General features: G+C 47.6%; 1 protein-coding gene across 1 annotated transcript in view; it reads right to left on the bottom strand.

Moving 5' to 3' along the window:
* LOC115776282 (scavenger receptor cysteine-rich type 1 protein M160-like) overlaps window positions 1–27,013 on the bottom strand; it is an 81,432-nt gene that overhangs the window by 2,655 nt on the left and 51,764 nt on the right. The window contains exon 10 of the mRNA XM_030723898.1: window positions 22,719–23,006. Coding sequence (XP_030579758.1) covers window positions 22,719–23,006 — 288 coding nt within the window. The remainder of the gene's footprint in view (window positions 1–22,718; window positions 23,007–27,013) is intronic.

The raw sequence follows: 27,013 nt of genomic DNA, 5'->3' as shown, positions 1-27,013 counted from the left end.
GCCCTCCGTAAAGCTAGGACATCTTACTGCTCATCATTAATTGAAGAAAATAAAAACAACCCCAGGTTTGTTTTCAGCACTGTAGCCAGGCTGACAAAGAGTCAGAGCTCTGTAGAGCCGAGTATTCCTTTCACTTTAACTAGTAGTGACTTCATGGATTTGTTTACATATAACATTTTAGACATTAGAGAAAAAATTATTCATAACCATCTCAAAGATTATTCTTCATGTTCGGCTGCTTTCAGCACTGCTGGTATTTATTTAGACTCTTTTGCTCTAGTTGATCTTTCAGAGTTAACTTCAATAGTTACTTCCTCCAAACCAGCAACATGTTTAGAATAGAATAGATAGAATGCCTTTATTGTCATTATACAGGATGTACAATGAGATTGGAGGGCCACTCCTGTTCAGTGCCATGTAACAGAAAATCAAACTCTCTAAAATAAAAATATTATAAAAATATTATAATCTAGTATGATTAATATAATCAAGTATGGGGTTCCATTTGTGTCAAAAATAAGTAGAAGTAATATGTGCAGATGTTGTTGCTCTATGTTGTTGCTATGTGTCTTTGGTTGATGTCTATGTGTATGTTGCATATGTGTATGCTGCATATGTGTATGTTGCATAAGTGTTTGCTGCATATGTGTATGCTGCATAAGTGTTTGCTCAATATATATATGTTGCATATGTGTTTGCTGCATATGTGTATGTCTCTAGCTGCTGTTGTGGTTATTACTCACTGCGATCGTGCCAATTCATCTGCAGTAAAGTAGTGTACACCTCGCAGTTGTTTTTGTTGCCCCCTGTTTTTGGTTCATGTAGTTGTCTGCACGTCCTTAACGTCTGTGATTGGTCAATGTCGTTGGTACATGTCGTTGGTCAGTGTTGTTGTTGCCTGTTCTCTTCGTCATTAATAACTTTTGAAGTAGGTCTTGTCTGATCAAAGTGTTTATTAGATATTACAAAAATGTTGGTCTTTCAATATCGGCGGTTTCGAAATGGTTAGATTTCGACGTCGTATTTTCTTTAGGCATTAATTAGGGCAGCAAAGCAAGAGAAGGGGTCCTGGCGCAAATGGCCTCGGCACAGTCGGAGGGGGCGGGGCAGGGCGCCGGGTAATTTTATAAGCCTAAAACTTTAAAAATAACACCACGGAGTTCAGGCTATTGAAGAAATTAAATATATATATATATATATATATATATATATATATATATATATATATATATATATATATATATGAGCTGCTGTTGCTTATGTACTTGTGTATTTTAATCAATTATTTTCCAGTTTAAGACAAAGTTTCTCAGGGAAATAAATGTACATATGGTAAGCATAAACATATACCATGAGTGTATTTGAAACTTCATAAAAACTCATTTCCTTCACTATTTACTATGTATAAACGCATGCTCGCAGTGGCAGGACCCATATCGCTTTACATGATATCTAGTGTCTGGGCCACCAGATTGTTAAATAACTGAAAATTTACTCTGAGAGTAGGGGGCACAATGGGCCAATAGACGCTAACCATTTTTTTTTCCTTTTTAGGAAAGTCATTTATACAAATATCAACTGAGAATACATAGCTAGCCATGCAGGACTCGCTAATATGAAAAATTGATCAAAATGCCACCCGTGTCTTTGATCAGGGGCTCTGGGCACCCACTACAAAGTTTTGTGGTAAATGTTGTCTCATTTTATACAAAGCATTCCAGTTTTTTCAGCAGCACGAGGGCCAGAGGCCATGATAGGCACAAAATTAATTTCCAATTCACTTTGTTTAATGCAGTCAATGCGACATCTTGATAAATATGACAGAACATCCAGTAAATCCAAATTGTTCAGGCAACACGTTAACAGGCAAAATTTAACACTGGTATTTGCAATGAACACAAGGTACAAAAAGATTCAATAACGCTCCAGCTACAGCACAGAAAAGGCAAACATTTGAGACACATCAGAACAAACCTTCAGGAACATCCAGTTTTATCCACAGTGAGAACTTACACACAACAGTTGATACTTCAAACCAGAAAAATCACAAAATACTATTAACATGTAAAAAAAGTAGTTATATTTTGAACAAGACCTTTAGAGCAGCCGCAGCAAAGACATGCTGCATTCATGAATGAAAACATAAAGCTGTAAACATAAAGCTGTCTTCACAGAGATATTATCAGTGATAATGTGTCATCACAGAGGATAATCTATTGCGATCAAAATGATGTCCACATAGAATAAAAGAAGAATCTCAAACAAAACGGCAGTGTTCTTTTTTCTGCTCCTGTGATCTCACGTCCTAACCAGTCACAGTAAAACAAAAGTCTGATCAAATGTCATTCAGATGCAATTAATACAGAACAGCACCAGTTACTGTGCTCCAAACTGTCATCCAAACACCTGCATGGAAACATGCTGTTCCTCTGGGGTTGTGGCTTTGTCAGAGGGTTTGAGTGGGCTGGAGAGGTTATGAGAATAGCATGATGTCTGCCCAACCACCATGCTCTCTTTTCTCAACACCACCAGGGTGCCACTTAACACCATGAGCAACGATATACAGGAGAGCTACTTCTAATAGGTCACGTCTGAGCATCATGAGAGATGAGAACACAAGGTACAAAAAGATACAATAAATCTTCAGCTACAGCTGGTCCACTTTTACAAATTTATTGGATGGTTTTCCATATACTTAAACCAAGAGAGTTCACCTGTGTTATTTTGTCAGCTGTTGCCGACAATGCATGTGACGTCATTAGTTCCGCTGTTGCAAAGATACAGACACAACACCACAGTTCTTATATTTTTAAAATTGAATTGCAAAATTACTAATTTCGCTGTACTCTTTTCTTACAGGCTCATAGAGGGATTGGAGTGCCTGAAGGTGGCAGAGGCGATGAGGGCCCATCCTGACGTCCTTCGCCCCGTCTTTGTGTCTGGACACAGCCAACTTACTGTTCAGAGCATGATGACTCTTTTTGAGACCGTCCTCTCCCCAGCTGGCAGCAATGCCCGAAAGAATGAAAATTTGACCCTAATGTTTTGGAGGGACTGGCTAATTGAAGTAGGCGGTATGTATGTTTGTTATGCACAAAATTACTAGGTAATATACAAACTTGACAAAAGTAATCAATATTATATTGCTGTTTTTCCTTTAGATGGTTCACGTGCAGTCAGCCTTGAAAAACTTTTGATATTTGTCTCTAGAGTGGACCAGATTCCTCCTTTGGGCTTCCCCCAGAGGCCTCAAATTGAATTCCTTCATGCCCCGCATGAAAATGGCGCCCGACGGCGCTATCCTGAAGCCAACACGTGCAGCGTTGTTTTGAGGCTTCCTATTCATGCCACATTTGAAGACTTTACTGAATATATGGAGTCTGGAATACTGCAGTCACCAACATTTGGTTTTGTTTAACTTTTTTTTTTCCTTTTCATGTTGACTTGCTTGTGGTACACAGTTCGCCTGGATAAACAAGGGCATGCCATCAAACGCATCACCTCTGAGCTGTAATGTCCTTTGTTCTTAATCAGTGTCAATGGGATGATGCAATTGTCTGATAAGCATCATAGATGCACTCTGTTTATTTCAATTAAATAAGATACAGTAATTTGCTTGTTTGAATGCAGCATGTCTTTGCTGCGGCTGCTCTAAAGGTCTTGTTCAAAATATAACTACTTTTTTTACATGTTAATAGTATTTTGTGATTTTTCTGGTTTGAAGTATCAACTGTTGTGTGTAAGTTCTCACTGTGGATAAAACTGGATGTTCCTGAAGGTTTGTTCTGATGTGTCTCAAATGTTTTGTCATGTCCTGGGCCGTTGGCCCAGCGTTTTGTGTTAATTTATTTCCTGAGTTTGTCCTCCCTGTATGTTTGTCATGTTCCCAGTGTTGTGACTTGTCTGCGTGTTCCTTGGTTTATCACTTCCTGTTTTATTTTGCCAATGTGATTTCCTTGTGCTTTGTGTTTAGCTTTGCTTCCCCTGTGTAATTAGTTTCATTTGCCTCACCTGTTGTTCCCTGCTGTTTCCTCTTGCCCTGATTACCCATTGTGTATTTAAGCCCTCAGTTTTCATTTGTTCTCTGTCGCGTCGTTGATGTTTTGTGCCCGCATGTTCCTGTGTTCCCTGTGCCTGCCCTTCGTCTCCCTGTGCCTCCCTTCCAAGGTTTTTGTATTTGTGTTTCCCCGTTGAAATAAATCCCCTTTTTAGTTATGTTTGCTTCTGGAGTCCTTCATGTGAGTCCTTCCTCGTCCGTTTCCTCCCCGGCCATGACAGAACGACGCGACCATTACAAAACCCCCTCCGGCTCCAATTTTTTCGACGGCACTCGTCTAGCGCTGGGGGGCCCGGCGTCTTTGAACAGTCCCCGTCATCGTCACTCACCTGCCTCCCCTTTCGCTGATCCCTCCCTTCCTCGGCAGCCGCGGAGGAGAGGGAGTTCCCGGCAGCAACGGCGGAAGGCACCCCGAGACCCGAGCGGTATAACGCCGCGGACCGCTTCACCACTTCACACCCAATCCTCCGTTTCCGTGAGTAACACTGGCTTCAACGCTACTATGCCTGCGGACAATTATTCCCGTCACCCCCCTGCCTTTCCCCTCCCTGAGGTGGTAAAGCAGACCATTATCTGTTGGGTGGATTCACTGGTTATGGACCTTCTGGCTGACCCATGTGAGCAGGAACAGCAACAGCTCACGGCCCAGCTGCAAGGGCTAGTCGATGATTACCCTTGGTTATTTGGCTCTCTGCATGGGTTAGTGCAGGATTTCTTAACCTCCACCCTTCACCTACAGCAGTCCCCAGTGTCAGCTCATTCTCAGTCCCCAGTGTCAGCGCATTCTCAGTGCCCGGTGTCAGCTGTGTCTCAGTCTCCCCAGTCAGCTGTGCCTCAGGCTGCTTCCACGCAGTCAGCTCCTCTCCCTAGCTCGCAGTCAGTCTCCTCGCAGTCAGTCTCCTCGCAGTCAGTCTCCTCGCAGTCAGTCTCCTCGCAGTCAGCTCTAACGCCCTTAGCTCCTGCTCTCTCTAGCTCGCAGTCTGCTCTTTCTGTCTCCCGGCCTGCTTCCACGCGGCCAGTTTTGACGTACTCAGGCCCCTCTAGCCTTCAGTCGGTTTCCCTAATGTCTGTTCACCCTAGCACTCTGTCAGTTCCTCCAGTGTCAGTTCCTCCAGTGTCAGCTCCTCCTCAGTCGCAGTGTTCCCAGTCGGCTGTAGCTCCAGCTCCTCCTCAGTCGCAGTGTTCCCAGTCGGCTGTAGCTCCAGCTCCTCCTCAGTCGCAGTGTTCCCAGTCGGCTGTAGCTCCAGCTCCTCCTCAGTCGCAGTGTTCCCAGTCGGCTGTAGCTCCAGCTCCTCCTCAGTCGCAGTGTTCCCAGTCGGCTGTAGCTCCAGCTCCTCCTCAGTCGCAGTGTTCCCAGTCGGCTGTAGCTCCAGCTCCTCCTCAGTCGCAGTGTTCCCAGTCGGCTGTAGCTCCAGCTCCTCCTCAGTCGCAGTGTTCCCAGTCGGCTGTAGCTCCAGCTCCTCCTCAGTCGCAGTGTTCCCAGTCGGCTGTAGCTCCAGCTCCTCCTCAGTCGCAGTGTTCCCAGTCGGCTGTAGCTCCAGCTCCTCCTCAGTCGCAGTGTTCCCAGTCGGCTGTAGCTCCAGCTCCTCCTCAGTCGCAGTGTTCCCAGTCGGCTGTAGCTCCAGCTCCTCCTCAGTCGCAGTGTTCCCAGTCGGCTGTAGCTCCAGCTCCTCCTCAGTCGCAGTGTTCCCAGTCGGCTGTAGCTCCAGCTCCTCCTCAGTCGCAGTGTTCCCAGTCGGCTGTAGCTCCAGCTCCTCCTCAGTCGCAGTGTTCCCAGTCGGCTGTAGCTCCAGCTCCTCCTCAGTCGCAGTGTTCCCAGTCGGCTGTAGCTCCAGCTCCTCCTCAGTCGCAGTGTTCCCAGTCGGCTGTAGCTCCAGCTCCTCCTCAGTCGCAGTCTCAGACCCCTCAGTTAGCTCCAGCTCCCTCTGCTCACCCTGCTCCCGCTCCCTTGGCTCCAGCTCCCCCTGCACCCGTACCTGTTCCGCGGGTGGGGGCAGCCACGGACGGGCTGACCTCTGCACCCGTACCTGTTCCGCGGGTGGGGGCAGCCACGGACGGGCTGACCTCTGCACCCGTTCCTGTTCCGCGGGTGGGGGCAACCAGGTCCAAGCCTTCGCATCGGTTTTCTGTGTTAGCTGCAGCAGCAGGGTCTCAGTCAGCTCTAGCTCCAGTCGCTCTCCCTCGCCTTCAGTCAGCTCCAGTAACTCTTCCTCGGTCCCCAGTGTCAGCTGTTTCAGTGCCCTCTCAGTCAGTTCCCTCAGCCCCTGTCTTAGTTCCTTCGGTTTTGGTCCCAGTTCCCTCAGCTCCTGCTCCTTCTGTAGCTCCAGTAGTGTCAGCTCCCTCTCAGGCCCCAGTGTCAGCGAGCTCTCGGTCTGTCTCCACGCAGCCAGATCTCCCTAGCTCTCGGTCTGTCTCCACGCAGCCAGATCTCCCTAGCTCTCGGTCTGTTTCCACGCAGCCAGATCTCCCTAGCTCTCGGTCTGTCTCCACGCAGCCAGATCTCCCTAGCTCTCGGTCTGTCTCCACGCAGCCAGATCTCCCTAGCTCTCGGTCTGTCTCCACGCAGCCAGATCTCCCTAGCTCTCGGTCTGTCTCCACGCAGCCAGATCTCCCTAGCTCTCGGTCTGTTTCCACGCAGCCAGATCTCCCTAGCTCTCGGTCTGTTTCCACGCAGCCAGATCTCCCTAGCTCACAGCCCGCTCTCTCTGGCTCCCGGCCTGCTTCCACGCAGCCAGTCGTCTCCCGGCCTGCTTCCACGCAGCCAGTCGTCTCCCGGCCTGCTTCCACGCAGCCAGTCGTCTCCCGGCCTGCTTCCACGCAGCCAGTCGTCTCCCGGCCTGCTTCCACGCAGCCAGTCGTCTCCCGGCCTGCTTCCACGCAGCCAGTCGTCTCCCGGCCTGCTTCCACGCAGCCAGTCGGCTCCCGGCCTGCTTCCACGCAGCCAGTCGTCTCCCGGCCTGCTTCCACGCAGTCCCCTGCACCTCTGCTATTCCTCGAGCAGCCCCTGCTGCTCAATAAAGCAGCAGTGTGCCCTGTTCCGCGGTCCCAGCCTACGCATCCGGTGCCTCACTATGTAGGCCCCGTTCAGCCCATGGGCTCAGCTCACTCCAAGCCGATGGGGGTCTCCGCTCATTCCGAGCCGATGGGGGTCTCCGCTCAGTCCGAGCACTCCGCGCCAGAGGGCCCCGCTCAGTCCGAGCCGATGGGGGTCTCCGCTCAGTCCGAGCCAGGGGGTCCCGCTCAGTCCGAGCCGATGGGGGTCTCCGCTCAGTCCGAGCGCTCCGCGCCAGAGGGTCCCACTCAGTCCGAGCGCTCCGCGCCAGAGGGTCCCGCTCAGTCCGAGCCGATGGGGGTCTCCGCTCAGTCCGAGCCAGGGGGTCCCGCTCAGTCCGAGCGCTCCGCGCCAGAGGGTCCCACTCAGTCCGAGCCGATGGGGGTCTCCGCTCAGTCCGAGCGCTCCGCGCACGAGGGTCCCGCTCAGTCCGAGCCGATGGGGGTCTCCGCTCAGTCCGAGCGCTCCGAGCCAGGGGGTCCCGCTCAGTCCGAGCCGGTGGGGGTCTCTGCTCAGTCCGAGCGCTCCACGTCACCCGAGGGTTCCCCACCAGAGCCCGGGGTCGCCCTTCTCCGCCGCCGCATGCCCCGCGGTCGGCCTCCAGTGTCTGCTCCCCGTCGCCGCCGCCGCACGCCCCGCGGTCGGCCTCCGGTGACCCCTCCTCGTCGCCGCCACCGCTGGGAGCGCGGTCGGCCTCCAGTGACTCCCCCTCGTCGTCGCCGCCGCCGCTGGGAGCGCGGTCGGCCTCCAGTGACTCCCCCTCGTCCTCGTCGCCGCCGCCGCTGGGAGCGCGGTCGGCCTCCAGTGACTCCCCCTCGTCCTCGTCGCCGCCGCCGCTGGGAGCGCGGTCGGCCTCCAGTGACTCCCTCTCGTCCTCGTCGCCGCCGCCGCTGGGAGCGCGGTCGGCCTCCAGTGATTCCCTCTCGTCCTCGTCGCCGCCGCCGCTGGGAGCGCGGTCGGCCTCCAGTGACTCCCCCTCGTCCTCGTCGCCGCCGCCGCTGGGAGCGCGGTCGGCCTCCAGTGATTCCTTCTCGTCCTCGTCGCCGCCGCCGCTGGGAGCGCGGTCGGCCTCCAGTGATTCCTTCTCGTCCTCGTCGCCGCCGCCGCTGGGAGCGCGGTCGGCCTCCAGTGATTCCTTCTCGTCCTCGTCGCCGCCGCCGCTGGGAGCGCGGTCGGCCTCCCTCGTTGGGATTTTGCTTTGTGGCCCCTTGGCCTCTGCGGCCTCCTGAACTGTGTGTTTTTTGTTTTTGGATTTCCCACTGACTCCCCTGAACTGTGTTTTTTCCCCTGCTGTTTTTTGTTTTGTCATAGCTCCTGGACTGTTCCTTGTTTCGGCCCCCTGTTTTGGACATTGGACTGTCTCCGGCCTTGTGCCGTCGCCTTTTGTTCTGGTCCTGTGTTTTTGTTTTCTTCCTGTCCGGGTTTGATTTGTTTTGTTCACGCCCTGTGCTTTCTGTTTTGCTCCCTGTCTTTGTTTTTGTTTCGGGCCCTCCCTCCTGGTCCCCCGCCTCCCGCCCTTGTCTGGTTTTGTTTCTGGTTTTGGCCGTCGGGAGCCGGCCTTTGAGGGGGGGGTACTGTCATGTCCTGGGCCGTTGGCCCAGCGTTTTGTGTTAATTTATTTCCTGAGTTTGTCCTCCCTGTATGTTTGTCATGTTCCCAGTGTTGTGACTTGTCTGCGTGTTCCTTGGTTTATCACTTCCTGTTTTATTTTGCCAATGTGATTTCCTTGTGCTTTGTGTTTAGCTTTGCTTCCCCTGTGTAATTAGTTTCATTTGCCTCACCTGTTGTTCCCTGCTGTTTCCTCTTGCCCTGATTACCCATTGTGTATTTAAGCCCTCAGTTTTCATTTGTTCTCTGTCGCGTCGTTGATGTTTTGTGCCCGCATGTTCCTGTGTTCCCTGTGCCTGCCCTTCGTCTCCCTGTGCCTCCCTTCCAAGGTTTTTGTATTTGTGTTTCCCCGTTGAAATAAATCCCCTTTTTAGTTATGTTTGCTTCTGGAGTCCTTCATGTGAGTCCTTCCTCGTCCGTTTCCTCCCCGGCCATGACATGTTTGCCTTTTCTGTGCTGTAGCTGGAGCGTTATTGAATCTTTTTGTACCTTGTGTTCATTGCAAATACCAGTGTTAAATTTTGCCTGTTAACGTGTTGCCTGAACAATTTGGATTTACTGGATGTTCTGTCATATTTATCAAGATGTCGCATTGACTGCATTAAACAAAGTGAATTGGAAATTAATTTTGTGCCTATCATGGCCTCTGGCCCTCGTGCTGCTGAAAAAACTGGAATGCTTTGTATAAAATGAGACAACATTTACCACAAAACTTTGTAGTGGGTGCCCAGAGCCCCTGATCAAAGACACGGGTGGCATTTTGATCAATTTTTCATATTAGCGAGTCCTGCATGGCTAGCTATGTATTCTCAGTTGATATTTGTATAAATGACTTTCCTAAAAAGGAAAAAAAAAATGGTTAGCGTCTATTGGCCCATTGTGCCCCCTACTCTCAGAGTAAATTTTCAGTTATTTAACAATCTGGTGGCCCAGACACTAGATATCATGTAAAGCGATATGGGTCCTGCCACTGCGAGCATGCGTTTATACATAGTAAATAGTGAAGGAAATGAGTTTTTATGAAGTTTCAAATACACTCATGGTATATGTTTATGCTTACCATATGTACATTTATTTCCCTGAGAAACTTTGTCTTAAACTGGAAAATAATTGATTAAAATACACAAGTACATAAGCAACAGCAGCTCATATATATATATATATATATATATATATATATATATATATATATATATATATATTGTAACGTTGTAAACACACCTCCACAGTCGGCGATATTCACAACAAAGGTCGTCTTTATTAGCAGAAAAACGGCTGCTGTAGGCCACAGCCACGCCAACCACAACTACAACAGCGGAACAGCAACACACACACACAGGCAAGCTCTCGGTCTTTTCTCTCTCTCCATGCTGCCTTCACGAACCTCCCGAACAGTCCGAAATCCCACAACATCAACACGCTCTCTAACTAAGAGAATCGCTACATTGCCCCCCCTCACTAAATCCCTCGCCCCGAGGGATCCCGTACAAAGTCTCTGAGGTGACCTGGGGGTCTTCTCTGCCTCTGCAGCCCCCTTGTAGACGACACTTGGGGCTGTGTCTGCTGTCCTGCAGCACCCTGCTTTTGATCTGGGATGGGGTGCAAAAGTGGAGGAAGCTGTGGGGCAGTAGAAGGGGGCACAGTCAGTGAGTCTGGGGCTGTGGCTGTTTCATTTCTCAGGGGGGTCGACTGGACCGGGCGCACATCACCCTTATATGGAGCCAGCCTGTCTCTATGAAGGGCCACTCGTCTCCCCCTAGTCGGCAGCTGAACCCTGTACACCACTTCCCCCAGCTTCTCTACCACTACACAAGGCCCCACCCAGTGGCAGTCCAGCTTAGGGCACCGGCCTTTCTTCCTCCTCGGGCTGTACACCCACACAAGGTCACCGGCCCTGAAGTCTTTCCCTTTTACCCTCAAGTCATAATTCCTTTTCTGTCTCATTCCCGCTTTCTCCAGCTGATCACGGGCAAAAGCATGGGCCGACTCCAGCCGGTCCTGCAGTCTCCTGGCGTATTCCGGACCCGGTACGACTACCGGAGCGTCCGGAGGCCTCCCCAGTGCCATCTCCGCTGGCGTCCGTAGCTCTCGCCCCAGCATGAGCAGGGCAGGCGTACACAAGGTGGAATCCTGCACAGCGGACCTATACGCCAACAAAACAAGGGGGAGATGCATGTCCCAGTCACGCTGGTGCTCTGCAGTGAGGATGGCCAGCTGTTTCGCCAGGGTCCTGTTGAAGCGCTCGACGAGCCCATCACTCTGCGGGTGTAACGGTGTCGTCCGGGTCTTTCGCATCCCTAAGCGCTCACACATGACAGAGAAAACAGCCGACTCAAAGTTCCTTCCCTGGTCACTGTGAATGGTTTCTGCCATCCCGAACCTGGCAACCATGCCCTCCACCAGCCTGTCGACCACCGTCTCCGCCTCCTGGTCGGGTATGGCATATGCCTCCGGCCATTTTGTGAAGTAGTCCATGGCAACTAAGACATAACAGTTTCCTCTGTCTGTGCGTGGAAAAGGCCCCATCACGTCCACTGCTACTCTCTCCATCGGGGCTCCCACTGCTAACTGCTGTAGCTGGGCCCGGGACTGGTCTGAGGGACCCTTGTGCGCTGCACAGAGGTCACACCGGCGGCAAAAGTCCTCAACATCCCTCCTGAGCTGCCCCCAGTAGAAACTCTGCCGGAGCCGCCGAAGGGTTTTGGAAACTCCAAAATGCCCCACCCCGGCGGTTCCGTGGGAGGCCTTCAAAACTGCCTCCCTCAGGGCCCTGGGGACCACCACCTGCCACCTCTCCTCCCCCGTAGCTGGCTCCTTCCAGGCTCTCTGCAGCACTCCGTCCTTTACTCGGAGAGCTGAAAATTTCACAAACAGTCCTTTAGTTGCAGGTGAGTATCCAGCCACTCCGCTCCACTGCGGTCTTTGACCAGACTCCACCCATTGTAGCACTGGCCGGAGGTCAACATCCTGCTCCTGTTGCGCTCTCCACTCGAGCGGGTCAATCACCTGTGCCACTCTGCAGGCCAGCTCACCTCCGCTACACCCGGAATCATGCTCTCCCCCAGCCCGGAGCTCCTCCTCCCGGGCTTCCCGCTTTTCGCAGTACCGGCAACCAGCTGGAGCACAGGGGCGGCGGGACATGGCATCTGCGTTGGCGTGGTGAGCCCCCGCTTCACTTCGAAGACGTATGGCGCTAATTCCTCCAGCCAGCGTGCAATCTGCCCCTCTGGCTCCTTAAACGCCATTAGCCACTGCAAGGCTGAATGGTCTGACCGGACAGTGAAGGGCAGGCCACAAAGGTAGTACCTGAAGTGACTTATTGCCCGTACTATGGCCAGGAGCTCCCTTCGCGTCACACAGTAGCGTCGTTCAGCCTTATTAAAGGTTCTGCTGAAGTACGCCACCACTCTCTCCCCCGCTGGCCCCACCTGGCTCAACACTGCCCCCATTCCGACATCGCTGGCATCTGTGTCTAGAATAAACGGCAGACTGGGGTCCGGGGTGGCGAGGGTGGGAGATTCTGTTAGGGCGTTTTTCAGCCGATCAAAAGCCTGTTCACATCCTGCTGACCAGTCAAAGTCACTATCCTTTTTCTGCAGGTGGAACAGGGGCGCAGCAATACAGGAGAACCCCCTTACAAACCGCCTGTAGTAGGACGCCAGACCAAGGAAGCTCTTTAAGTCCTTCAAGTTTGTGGGGGTTGGCCAGTCCTTCACCGCCTGCACTTTCTCCTCCAGCGTACTGATACCCTCACCCCCGATTTTGTGTCCCAGGAACTCCAGCTCTTTCCTCATAAAGCAGCACTTATCAGGGTGGAGTTTCAGGCCCGCTGCCGCTATCCGCTGTAGAATCTGCCGCAGGGATGCCAGAGCTGCCTCGAAGGAACTTCCGTGGACCAGGATGTCGTCCAAGTAGACCAAACATTCCTGTCGGGGAATATCGGCCAGCACCTTTTCCATCAACCTTTCAAACGTGGCCGGCGCATTGCATAGGCCGAAGCAGAGAACACGGAATTGCCACAGCCCCCTGCCTGTGCTGAAAGCAGTCTTTGGTCTGGCTGCGGGGCTGAGGGGCACTTGCCAATACCCGCTACGCAGGTCCAGCGAGGAGAACCAGGAAGAGCCGGAAACCAAATCCAGGCACTCATCGATGCGGGGCAGCGGGTATGAGTCTTTCTTAGTCACACTGTTCAACGGCCTAAAATCGACACAGAATCTCATTTTGGGGCTCTTCTTCTTTTTAACCATCACAACCCCCGAGGCCCAGGGGCTGTCGGAGGGTTCAATGACGCCAGCCCTGAGCATCTCCCCGATCGCACTATCAGCCGCAGCCTGATGCGCCAGGGGGAGGCGGCGAGGGCGTGACTTCACAGGCCGTGCATCTCCCGTGTCAATGTCGTGCTGCAGGAGGTGAGTTAAGCCTACCTCGTCTTCTGACAGAGCAAAAATGTCCTTGAACTCCAGCAGCACCTGCCACAGCTCCTCCCGCTGTGGATGATCTAAATCTTGGCAGCTACGTGTCCATATGTCCCTCACTACTGCCAGTCTATCCCCCTCCCCCATTACAGTGTGCTGGTCTGAGGCAGGAGAACCCACCACGGTGGCTAAATCAGGGTCAGGGGACAGGGGTGCAGGGGGGTAGATCGGGGGCGGAAGGTGTGCCTCATGGTGCACCCCCGCTGCTCTCGACTTTGGCGGGTGTAGGTTCGGGGCCTGTGCGGGGCGCACCAGGTCAACCATGGGGCCCCCTGGAAAGGTCAGCGTGTTATTCCCCAGGTCTAAGACACTCTGTGAGGCCCGCAGAAAGTCCAGGCCTAATATGCAAACGTCCTGCACCGCCGCCACCCACACCTCCAAGTTCACTCCCAGGCCCCCCACCTGAATAGGGACCAGTCCTTTTCCCAACATCGGGGCTAACTCACCAGTCACTGTACGCAGTTTTACTGTAGTTGGTTCCAACTGGGTTCCTACCGGCACCACGTCAGGTCTCATCAAGGTCGCAGTGGAGCCAGTGTCAACCAGAGCTGTGCACGGAGCCCCTGCCAGGGTGATGGGGATGTGACAAAAATCCCCTGCACGCGTCCAGCCCACCACCCTCGCGGACTCTGTGCTGTCGTCTGCTTCTGGGGGGAGCTGAGCCCCGCACCCCCAGCTGTACCGTTGGGCTCTGTCCACCGGCGCCCCGGCGGATTGGGACACAGAAGAGGGGGCCTGCGCCGTCCCGCCTACGCAGGCCCTGAGGCGTTTCCCTGAACACCGGCACGGTCTGGGCATCGCACGCTGATGTGGCCCAGCTGTCCGCACGTCCAGCAAACAGGAGGGTCTCGGCGAGGACGAGCACCGCGGCGTGAAGATTGTAGAGACACGCCTCGAACCAGTTCGGTCAATTCGGCCGCCCACGCTGGCACCCCCTGGCCCGGGGCCTCCGGCACCGCAGCCCTCACCACCGGGTCATACTCGCTATGGTCGCACCCCGCAGAAGCCACCACGGCCTCCCTCTCCAAGGCCATCTCCAGGGCCTCGTGCAGATTGCGGGGGTGGGAAAGTTGAGTCTGGATGCGCAGCTCACCAGGGATAATGGCGCGGATGAACTGGTCTCTGGCCAGCTCGTTCTGCACGTCGATGGGCATGTGGGCATATGCTTTCTTCGCTAGCATCTCAATGTCATTAGCCAAAGCGCGAAGCGGCTCACCCGGTTGTCTCCGTCTACTCGTCAGTTCGGACCGCAGGACAGCAGGCTGGCCACACTGCCCAAACCGCCGCTGCAGAGCACCAACCAGAGCCCTGTAGTCACCCCTCTCCGCTGGGCTAAGCAGCAGCAGGCATGCCAAAGCGTCGTCAGTGAGGCACAAGGCTAGCTGGAGTGCTTTAGTGTCTTCGGACCAGGCCGCAGCATGCGCTAACAGTTCAAATTGAGCATGGAAGGCCTCCCAGTCAGCCTTACCGGAGTACTTGGGGGTTTTCACATTTGCCTGGCAGGGCCGGGCGCCACTATCGCCAAGCACGGGCCCCGCGCTGTTCGGGGCGGGCGTCTCCGCGCCCGCGTATATTCCTGCAGTCGACGGGCTAAAGCCAGCGGCGGCCGCCAGGCCTCTGGCAGTCCGTCTGAGGCGGGCCAAACGCTCTCCGGCACTGTCCGCTCCCTCAGGACCCAGCGTGCCCCCAAAGTCACTGTCCATAGCCTCTCTCTTGATCTTCGGGCGGGCCCCGGCCACATCTCGCTGCGCTGCCATAGCGCAGGCTGTCAACTGAGGTAGCCGAAGCAGGGCTAGCCGACGGTTAGCAGTTTGACTTCTGACACCAATGTAACGTTGTAAACACACCTCCACAGTCGGCGATATTCACAACAAAGGTCGTCTTTATTAGCAGAAAAACGGCTGCTGTAGGCCACAGCCACGCCAACCACAACTACAACAGCGGAACAGCAACACACACACACAGGCAAGCTCTCGGTCTTTTAACTCTCTCCATGCTGCCTTCACGAACCTCCCGAACAGTCCGAAATCCCACAACATCAACACGCTCTCTAACTAAGAGAATCGCTACATTATATATATATTTAATTTCTTCAATAGCCTGAACTCCGTGGTGTTATTTTTAAAGTTTTAGGCTTATAAAATTACCCGGCGCCCTGCCCCGCCCCCTCCGACTGTGCCGAGGCCATTTGCGCCAGGACCCCTTCTCTTGCTTTGCTGCCCTAATTAATGCCTAAAGAAAATACGACGTCGAAATCTAACCATTTCGAAACCGCCGATATTGAAAGACCAACATTTTTGTAATATCTAATAAACACTTTGATCAGACAAGACCTACTTCAAAAGTTATTAATGACGAAGAGAACAGGCAACAACAACACTGACCAACGACAAGGACCAACGACATGTACCAACGACATTGACCAATCACAGACGTTAAGGACGTGCAGACAACTACATGAACCAAAAACAGGGGGCAACAAAAACAACTGCGAGGTGTACACTACTTTACTGCAGATGAATTGGCACGATCGCAGTGAGTAATAACCACAACAGCAGCTAGAGACATACACATATGCAGCAAACACATATGCAACATATATATATTGAGCAAACACTTATGCAGCATACACATATGCAGCAAACACTTATGCAGCATACACATATGCAGCATACACATAGACATCAACCAAAGACACATAGCAACAACATAGAGCAACAACATCTGCACATATTACTTCTACTTATTTTTGACACAAATGGAACCCCATAAAAAAGAGCACCGAAATGAAGAGCCGTGAGCCGCTGCGTCTGTGCGCGCCGCCATCTTGACCAATTGATCATTTATTAGATCCCATTCCTACTAGACTGCTCAAAGAAGTCTTTCCATTTACTGATGCTTCAATCTTAAAAATGATCAATCTGTCTTTATTAGATAGCAATATACCACGGGCTTTTAAGGTGGCAGTAATTGAAACATCAAAGCCATCACTGACCCAGCTGTCTTAGCTAATTATAGGCCAATCTCCAACCTTCCTTTTCTCTCAAAGATCCTTGAAAGAGTAGTTGTAAAACAGCTAACTGGTCATCTGCAGAGGAACGGTTTATTTGAAGAGTTTCAGTCAGGTTTCAGAATTCATCACAGTACAGAAACAGCATTAGTGAAGGTTACCAATGATCTTCTTAGAGCCTCTGACAGTGGACTCATCTCTGTTCTTGTCCTGTTGGACCTCAGTGCAGCTTTTGATACTGTTGACCATAACATTTTATTACAGAGATTAGAACATACTATAGGTATTAAAGGTACTGCACTGCAGTGGTTTGAATCATATTTATCTCATAGACTCCAATTGAATCATCAGTTGTTAGTAATAATTTATATAATTTTGATAACAATTTTGGGCTACAGAGGTTTCGACATTAGATTAATTATGGAGTTCCACAGGGTTCTGTGCTAGGACCAATTCTATTTACATTATACATGCTTCCCTTAGGCAGTATTATTAGAAAGCATTGCATACATTTTCATTGTTATGCAGATGATACCCATCTTTATGTATCCATGAAGCCAGATGACACACATCAATTAGTTAAACTGCAGGAATGTCTTAAAGACATTTTTTTTGTGTCACTGTCACTTGGTGTTGGCTCTCACTGCGGTATTGTATCACTTCCTGTTCCTGTTTTGCTGTCTGTTAGCTGTTATATCTGTATAACTCGATTTATCTGGATAATAACATATTTTAGTGTAATCTTCACCTACTTTAAATAGCATACTCTTTGCTGAATCACCTGTATTCACATTACTCACTTTATTTGTTTTTAGAAATTCGCTAGCTTAGCTCAGCTAGTAGCTTAGCCCTTAGCCGACTCACTACCAGCATGGCTTCTTCTCCTGTCTCTCCTGCACTTTCCTGCTCTGGGTGTCACATGTTTAGTTACTCCTCAGCCTCCTTTAGCAGTAACGGTACTTGTAATAAATGTAGTCTGTTTGTAGCTCTGGAGGCCAGGCTTTCTGAACTGGAGACTCGGCTCCGCACCCTGGAAAATCCTGCATCTAGCCAGGCCCCTGTAGCGGGTGCGGACCATGGTAGCTTAGCCGCCGTTAGCTCCCCCCCAGCAGATCCCGAGCAGCAGGGAAAACAGGCCAGCTGGGTGACGGTGAGGAGGAAGCGTAGTCCTAAGCAGAAGCCCCGGGTACACCACCAACCTGTTCACGTCTCTAACCGTTTTTCTCCACTCGGCGACACACCCGCCGAGGAACAAACTCTGGTTATTGGTGACTCTGTTTTGAGAAACGTGAAGCTAGAGACACCGGCGACCATAGTCAAATGTCTTCCAGGGGCCAGAGCAGGCGACATTCATGGAAATTTGAAACTGCTGGCTAAGGCTAATCGTAGATTTGGTAAGATCGTTATTCACGTCGGCAGTAATGACACCCGGTTACCCCAATCGGAGGTCACTAAAATTAATATTGACTCGGTGTGTAACTTTGCAAAAACGATGTCGGACTCTGTAGTTTTCTCTGGGCCCCTCCCCAATCAGACCAGGAGCGACATGTTTAGCCGCATGTTCTCCTTGAATCGCTGGCTGTCTGAGTGGTGTCCAAAAAATGACGTGGGCTTCATAGATAATTGGCAAAGTTTCTGGGGAAAACCTGGTCTTGTTAGGAGAGACGGCATCCATCCCACTTTGGATGGAGCAGCTCTCATTTCTAGAAATCTGGCCAAATTTATTAACCCTCCTAAAAACTGACTACCCAGGGTTGAGACCAGGAAGCAGAGTTGCGGTCTTACACGCCTCTCTGCAGCTTCTCTCCTCCTGCCATCCCCCCAAAACCCCATCCCCATAGAGTCGGTGCCTGCTCCCAGACCACCAAAAACCAAAGCTAAAATCAGCAAAAAGCTATTTAAGCATAAAAATTCAAAAACAATAAATAATACAGCTTCATCAACTGCACCAAAAAATAAAACAATTAAATGTGGATTGTTAAACATTAGGTCTCTCTCTTCCAAGTCCCTATTAGTAAATGATTTAATAATTGATCAACGTATTGATTTATGCTGCCTTACAGAAACCTGGTTACAGCAGGATGAATATGTTAGTTTAAATGAATCAACACCCCCGAGTCACAGTAACTGTCAGAATGCTCGAAGCACAGGTCGAGGAGGAGGATTAGCTGCAATCTTCAATTCCAGCTTATTAATTAATCAAAGACCCAGACAAAGTTTTCATTCTTTTGAAAGCCTGACTCTTAGTCTTGTCCATCCTAATTGGGAAAATCAAAAACCTGTTTTATTTGTTATTATCTATCGTCCACCTGGTCCTTACTCAGAGTTTCTGTCTGATTTCTCAGACTTTTTATCTGATTTAGTGCTCAGTTCAGATAAAATAATTATAGTGGGTGATTTTAACATCCATGTAGATGCTGAGAATGACAGCCTCAACACTGCATTTAATCTATTGTTAGATTCAATTGGCTTCTCTCAAAATGTAAAGGAGCCCACCCACCACTTTAATCATACTCTGGATCTTGTCCTGACCAGGGTTATTATAGTTAACGAAAACGAACGAAATAACGAAAACTGAAATTGAAAAAACATTGTCGTTAACTGAAATAAATAAAAACTATAATTAAAAGGAAAAAACGATAACTAATTAAAACTGAATTGTGAGTTTACAAAACTAACTAAAACTAACTGAAATTATCGATAAGCTGACTTTCATTTACTTGTTTTTTTTTTTTTTTTAAGCCTTGTGGATTGATATGAAATCATTTTTTCCGCTCTCCGAGTTTAAGCTGGGAGCGCCATAGGACAACTGTGTGTGTGAGTGCGCATGTGCGTGCGCTCACCGCGCTGGTTTGCAAAGTAATGGCTGCGGTCTGCCGAGAAAGAGGCAGAGTCCCGTATGGAGGTTCTTTGAGTACAAACACCTGCACACGACCACAAGGTAATTAACACACACAATCCAGCTACACAAGCATAAATGTGGACATGAGGTCGGCAAGTTCCGTAGGTTGTGTACAGAGGCCGCAAAGACCCTGCAGGTTTAATTAGCGAGCATCTAACCAAGCTAGCTCCAAAACAGAAGCAGCTTCAGGTGGTGAGAACATCAGGATGCAGCTGGATTTGAGCTTTGACTCCTTCAAAGAGTTTGTTTTTGTCAAACACCACATGTAGCTGTTGTTAATCTACTGCACTGATGCTGAACTTTATTGTGGAGTTTATTGTAGAATTTATTGAGTTTGGGAGTTCATGTTTTTCTTTGTTTCTCCCTGTTGATGTTCATGTGTGTCCTTAATATTACACACATTTAGCATGTCTTGTGAACAGTTGGTTGTTGAATATATTTCTTTAAACTGTATCTTTTGTCAAGTTTTCATTACACAATAGTCACTTTTGCGCCTTGAATCTTGCACCTGATTAGGTATGAAAATACTAAAACTAATACTGAAACTAACTGAAACTAACTAAAACTAAGCATGAAACCAAAAATAAAAACTAATAAAAACGAGAAAATCCACTCTGAAAACTAATTAAAACTAACTGAATTAAAGAAAAAAAAGTAAAAACTAACTAAAACTAAACTATAATGTAAAATCCAAAACTATTATAACCCTGGTCCTGACATATGGCATAGAAACTGAAGACTTAACAGTATTCCCTGAAAGCCCCCTCCTGTCTGATCATTTCTTAGTAACATTTACATTTACTTTAATGGATTACACAGCAGTGGGGAATAAGTTTTATTACAGTAGAAGTCTTTCTGAAAGTGCTGTAACTAAGTTTAAGGATCTAATTCCTTCATTGTTATGCTCTTCAGTGCCAACACAGTGCAGAGCAGCTACCTAAACTCTGCTCCCAGTGAGGTCGATTATCTCGTCAATAGTTTTACATCCTCACTGCGTATGACTTTGGATACTGTGGCTCCTCTGAAAAGGAAAGCTTCAAATCAGAAGTGCCTGACTCCGTGGTATAATTCACAAACGCACAGCTTAAAGCAGATAACCCGAAAGCTGGAGAGGGAATGGCGTCTCACTAAATTAGAAGATGCTCATTTAGCCTGGAAAAAGAGTTTGTTGCTCTATAAAAAAGCCCTCCGTAAAGCTAGGACATCTTACTATTCATCATTAATTGAAGAAAATAAGAACAACCCCAGGTTTGTTTTCAGCACTGTAGCCAGGCTGACAAAGAGTCAGAGCTCTGTAGAGCCAAGTATTCCTTTCACGTTAACTAGTAGTGACTTCATGGATTTCTTTACAAATAAAATTTTAGACATTCGAGAAAAAATTATTCATAACCATCTCAAAGATTATTCTTCATGTTCGGCTGCTTTCAGCACTGCTGGTATTTGTTTTGACTCTTTTGCTCCAGTTGATCTTTCAGAGTTAACTTCAATAGTTACTTCCTCCAAACCAGCAACATGTTTGTTAGATCCCATTCCTACTAGACTGTTCAAAGAAGTCTTTCCAATTATTGATGCTTCAATCTTAAAAATGATCAATCAGTCTTTATTAGTTGGCTATGTACCACAGACCTTCAAGGTGGCTGTAATTAAACCTCTACTTAAAAAGCCATCACTTGACCCAGCTGTCTTAGCTAATTATAGGTCAATCTCCAACCTTCCTTTTCTCTCAAAGACTCTTGAAAGAGTAGTTGTAAAAACAGCTAACTGATCATCTGCAGAGGAACGGTTTATTTGAAGAGTTTCAGTCAGGTTTCAGAATTCATCACAGTACAGAAACAGCATTAGTGAAGGTTACCAATGATCTTCTTAGAGCCTCTGACAGTGGACTCATCTCTGTTCTTGTCCTGTTGGACCTCAGTGCAGCTTTTGATACTGTTGACCATATCATTTTATTACAGAGATTAGAGCTTGCTATAGGTATTAAAGGTACTGCACTGCAGTGGTTTGAATCATATTTATCTAATAGACTCCAATTTGTTCATGTAAATGGGGAGTCTTCTTCAGACAGTAAGGTTAATTATGGAGTTCCACAGGGTTCTGTGCTAGGACCAATTTTATTTACATTATACATGCTTCCCTTAGGCAGTATTATTAGAAAGCACTGCATCAATTTTCATTGTTATGCAGATGATACTCAGCTTTACCTATCAATGAAGCCAGATGACACACATCAATTAGTTAAACTGCAGGAATGTCTTAAAGACATTAAGGCCTGGATGACCTCTAATTTCCTGCTTCTAAATTCAGATAAAACTGAAATTCTTGTTCTCGGCCCCACAAATCTTAGAAACATGGTGTCTAACCAGATACTTACTCTGGATGGCATTACTTTGGCCTCCAGTAACACTGTGAGAAATCTTGGAGTCATTTTTGACCAGGATATGTCCTTCAATGCACATATTAAACAAATATGTAGGACCGCTTTTTTGCATTTGCGCAATATTTCTAAAATTAGAAACATCCTTTCTCAGAGTGATGCTGAAAAGCTCATTCATGCATTTATTACTTCTAGGCTGGATTATTGTAATTCATTATTATCAGGCTGTCCTAAAAGCTCCCTGAAAAGCCTTCAGCTGATCCAAAATGCTGCAGCTAGAGTACTGACAGGGACTAGAAAGAGAGAGCAGATTTCTCCCATATTGGCTTCTCTTCATTGGCTCCCTGTTAAATCTAGAATAGAATTTAAAATCCTTCTCCTCACATACAAGGTCTTGAATAATCAGGCCCCATCTTATCTCAAAGACCTCATAGTACCATATCACCCCAACAGAGCACTTCGCTCTCAGACTGCTGGCTTACTTGTGGTTCCTCGGATACTTAAGAGTAGAATGGGAGGCAGAGCCTTCAGCTTTCAGGCCCCTCTTCTGTGGAACCAGCTCCCAGCTTGGATTCGGGAGACAGACACCCTCTCTATTTTTAAGATTAGGCTTAAAACTTTCCTTTATGATCAAGCTTATAGTTAGGGCTGGATCAGGTGACCCCGAACCATCCCTTAGTTATGCTGCCGTAGGCCTAGGCTGCTGGGGGGTTCCAATGATGCACTGAGTGTCTTTTTTCATTCACCTCTTTTAGCTCTGTTTATACCCCACTCTGTATTTAATCATTAGTTATTATTAATCTCTGTCTCTCTCCCCTCAGCTCCCCCTCCCTGAGCCTGGAACTGCTGGAGGTTTCTTCCAGTTAAAAGTCAGTTTTTCCTTCCCACTGTCACCAAGTGCTGCTCATAAGGGGTCGTTTTGACTGTTGGGTTTTCTCTGTAATTACTGTGGGGTCCATACAGTATAAAGCACCTTGAAGCCATAGTTTGTTGTGATTTGCCACTATACAAATAAAATTGAACTGAATTGAATTGTTCCTTCAAGACTAATTAACCTGAATAAAACCCAAAGATATAACCATCACCATTTAAAGAACTGCTCAGGGTGAAGGAGAAACTGATGAGCTGAAAGTTGTGGCCAGTAGGAAACTGGAAACCATCAGCTAAGAAAGCGTATGTAGGTGTAGGTGTCAACCCGGTCAACATGATGTTACACAGATTATGTCACTAATGGGCTCACCTGAACAGGTGAGATGCAGGAGTACAGTAGAATAATCTGATGTTGCACACTCCATCAGACTAGATCCAGACTCAACACAATCTGGTTTAATCTTCCACACAGATGTGTCGTTCTGTACTCTCCATTTATAAGTAAGAGCAGAGCCACAGTGCAGATGTGCACAGACAACAGCTGCTGCCTTCAGGGTCCAGTTAAAGAAATCCACTTGTCTCCATTCTTCCAGATGTTTCACCTCCAGTATACCTGCACAGCGACTGACTCCTCCCACCAACCTGACATCATCAAACTCTGAACAGAAAGCAGAGAGTCATCAGTAAAGAAATGAATTTACAAAGATTAAAGTCAGACTTTCCTGCTGATGCAGAGTCTTTATTTTTCTCAGAGGTCTCTGTTTACCTGCTGAATTGTGTTTCCCTTCAGCTCGGACTCCTGAAGAGAAAATCAAGGAAACCATCAGCATGAAGCAGGACTTTGATCGAAGCTCAGCCCAAGAAGAACAAACTCTTTGAGGTTCTGCTGTCAAACATTTTCTAGCAGCACAGAAACAGCTGAGTAAATTCATTCAGTGCTGGCAGGGATGAAGAAAGACGACCCAAGCTTAGAAGAAAGAGGAGAAAGGCAGGTGGAGTAAACTACACCCTCTGATAGAATACAAATCCTCGTACCTGAGCACATCTGAACTGCAAGCTTTAACTTCGTGCACGTGCCAGATCAATGAGTGCAAACTACATGTGTGGAATGAACAGTGCATTTTAAATGGTCATGAGTGGAATTAATAATAGGAGCAATGCAGTCAGACAGAATCATGAATCTGAGAATCTGTCATTTTATTTTCTAGCACATCAGAGTAAAACTGCAGCACAATAACCTTTCTTTGAGTCTAAAGAAGTACACATGCTTTCTGAGCACATTCACATCCATCCAGGGGGTGGGAATTGACCCCCTCGTGAGACCTCCAAACATCCAGAAGAGGGCGCTCTCAGCATGTTTTCAGCTGTGCTACTTGAATTGAATTCCCTGCAGTGAATCTGAGAGAGATAAGAGTCGCCTTCTCCTCTGTGTTATATGGCTGCATCACCTCCATCACTCACAGTCAGAGGTCGATGTTGGCTTAAAGGAAAACTGTTATTTTCCTTTGATCATCAGATATGAGCATGTGTGTGTGTGTGCCATCTCTCGCGTGCGCGCGTGCGTGTGCGTGCGTGCAATGTCAGTGTGTTGAGATTATTCAAAGTGCTTTAGAACTAAAAAGAAATGAGAAGATGTAAATAAATAAAAATAAAAGTTTCCATTCAAATCAAAATGTTATCATTCATTTTTAACATGTAACAGAGCCAATGGGAAAAAAGAGAAATGTTTTAATTTTATCCCCTCATCACTCAGCCTCGTTTAAGCTGCTTGTCTCCTACTGTTACTGTTTTTATCAACTGTCTTATTAATGTCTGCTTATTAAAGTCTGGTTTTCTCTACTGAGCTAATGGTAGTGAACATAAGAGTGTGTGGAAGATGAACAATCATCTATATAGACTTTTATTTTGACAAATTATTTTAAATTATGCACACATACGCATATCAAATTCATACAACATCAAACAAACCTAAAAAAAAGAAACATGAACTCTGTTTTAATACAAATGAAAGGTTTGGGGCTTTAAGGGCCATCTCCAGCTGTTTCCTTTTTGGTGCATGTATGAGCTGATTAAGGAAATTATTTTGTAGAGGAGTTCAGTGTTGTTCTTGTGCAACAAGAAAAACTGCACTGTACTTCTGCTTCAGCAAGAACAGGAAACTGAGGCTACATTTCATATGGGTTCACCATAAAGTGGGCAACAAATGAAAAATGTTGCCTGGCCTGATGATTTCTTCTGCAGCATTCAGATGGTTGAGTCAGAATTTGGTGTAAACAACATGAATGCATGGATCCATCCTGCCTTGTATCAGTGGTTCAGTCTGGAGGTGGTGTAATGGTGTGGGGAATATTTTCTTGGGACAGTTTGGGCTCCTTGGTACCAACAGAGCATTGGTTTAACACCACAGCCAACCTGAGTATTGATGCTGACCATGTCCATTCTTTTACGTCCATAGTGTACCCGATCTTAAATATGAACAATCAGGCATTACTTAAAAGCCGTTACTGGGCCCAGCTGTTTCAGCTACTTATAGGCGTTTCTATTCAGTTCAGATCAGTTCAGTTTTATTTACATAGGGCCAAATCACAACAACAGTCACTTCAAGGCCATAAGAAGATCATTTGTAGCCTTCACTAATGCTGTTTCTGCACTGTGATGAATTCTGAATCCTGACTGAAACTCTTCACATAAATCATTCCTCTGCACATGATCAGTTAGCTAGAAATAAAAGGAAGGTGAGAGAGCAGAGCATCTTTGGGATGTGGTGAACAGGAGATTCTCATCATGGCTGCAGCAACTGTGCGATGCTGTCATGTCAAATGGACCAAAATCTCTGAGGATTATTTCCAGCACCCCGTTGAATCTGTACCATGAAGAATTACTGCAGCTCTGAAGTCAAAATGGGTTTAACCAAAGACATAAACGGCATGTATGTTCAAACTATCGTAAAGTTAATATGTGAACTCCTTCAGAACAGTTTGTTTCCTTCGGTCAAAGAAACACCATTTCTTGTTGTGCTTTAGGAGATGTGTGAGAAATTTGAACAAATGATTGTTTTCTTGTGTCAACAGAACTCAATTTAAGAGAGAGAAAATGAAGAGTTGCAGTTTTAGGCGTTTATTTTGCTCTGCTCAAATCAAATATCCACAAAATGAGATTTTATAGAGGTGGGTAAAGCTTTTTCTGATTGTGCTTCTGTTGAGCTTAAGTGTATATAAATGGAAGCTGCAGCACAGATCTAAGAGTTGCAGTAACCCATTCCTGTTAGGATTCTAGCAGCAGCATTGGAAATGTGTCCTGGTCTTGTTGGAGCCATCAAGCTGCTTTGCACTAGTCCCCTTCTCATCTGGGATATCAGAGTGATGATTTTGGCTCAGCGTTCATACAGTAACTGAAACTTTAATCTACACCAAGATGACCCTGAGATCATTCATATTTGTGTTACTGATATATTTGCATATATTTGATTTTCTCAGCGTGCACACAGCAGGTCTGAGTAAGCGAAAACATCCAATCAAATCAGTGAATTCTTTGAGCAACTCTTTAAACCAGAGTCTTACCTGAGCTCCACAGCAACAGCAGCACCAGCAGGTGATCCATGTCCAGGTAGACTTCTCTCTGTCTGCTCACTGCTCTGATCATCACATGTGCTGTGCTCAGTAAATATCTGCCTGCAGAAAGAGGCGGGTCTGATTCTTTTTTAAAAAATCCTGAAAAGGAAGTGCTCTTGCTGCACTGACACGTCACATGTTCAGCTTTTCCTGAGTGTTTGGATTTTGTCTGCACAGCTGGAGTCGGTCACAAGAGTAATAACACAGACACAACAATTATAATTATTATTGTGGTGGCTGTGGCTCAGGAGGTAGAGCAGGTCATCTACTAATTGAAAGGTTGGTGGTTTGATTCCTGGCTGCTCCAGTCTGCATGTCAAAGTATCCTTGAATAAGCTACTGAACCCCAAGTAGCTCTCTGATGCAACTGTCGGAGCATGAATGTGTGTGAATGTTAGATAGTAAGCACTTAGCTGTAGAAGGAAGTGCTTGTGTGAATGGGTAAAGACAAACGTGTTGTATAAAGCGCTTTGAGTATAAGAACTACTCCATCTACCATTTAATAAAGTTATTACTAACATATGGGAATAAACAGGGAGAACAAACAGACTCAAGTTTCTTCGCGAAAGCAATCACCACCCTGAGCTCACACACTGTAACTGTACAACACCCACATCTCTGTGCAATATTATATCATTTATACTGAACAACATCTATCACTCTTATATTGTGTAATATCCAATATTGATCCACTAGTTATATGTATATACTTATTTTATTTTTTACAATGTTTATATTTTTATACATTGTTTTATTTTATGTATACTTTTAGAAGTTCTATTTTATATTTTAGGAAGTGTGACTTTCTACAGCATGGCACTGAACAGGAGTGGCCCCCCAATCTCATTGTACATTCTGTATAATGACAATAAAGGCATTCTATTCTATTCTATTCTATTCTATTCTATTCTATTCTATAAAAATAAAATAAAGACTCGTGGCTTGACACAATAACCTAAGGAGGTGATTGTCTGCTTTATAGATGGAACCCTATTTTCAAGATGGCGCCGGTGAGGTCAGCAGCCGTCGTACCTGCTCCTACGCTTTGTTTGTA

Source organism: Archocentrus centrarchus, unplaced genomic scaffold (assembly GCF_007364275.1).
Source record: "Archocentrus centrarchus isolate MPI-CPG fArcCen1 unplaced genomic scaffold, fArcCen1 scaffold_30_ctg1, whole genome shotgun sequence".
Taxonomy (NCBI): domain Eukaryota; kingdom Metazoa; phylum Chordata; class Actinopteri; order Cichliformes; family Cichlidae; genus Archocentrus; species Archocentrus centrarchus.
Note: the sequence above shows the minus strand (reverse complement) of the source record. Positions and strands in the feature narration are given on the sequence as shown.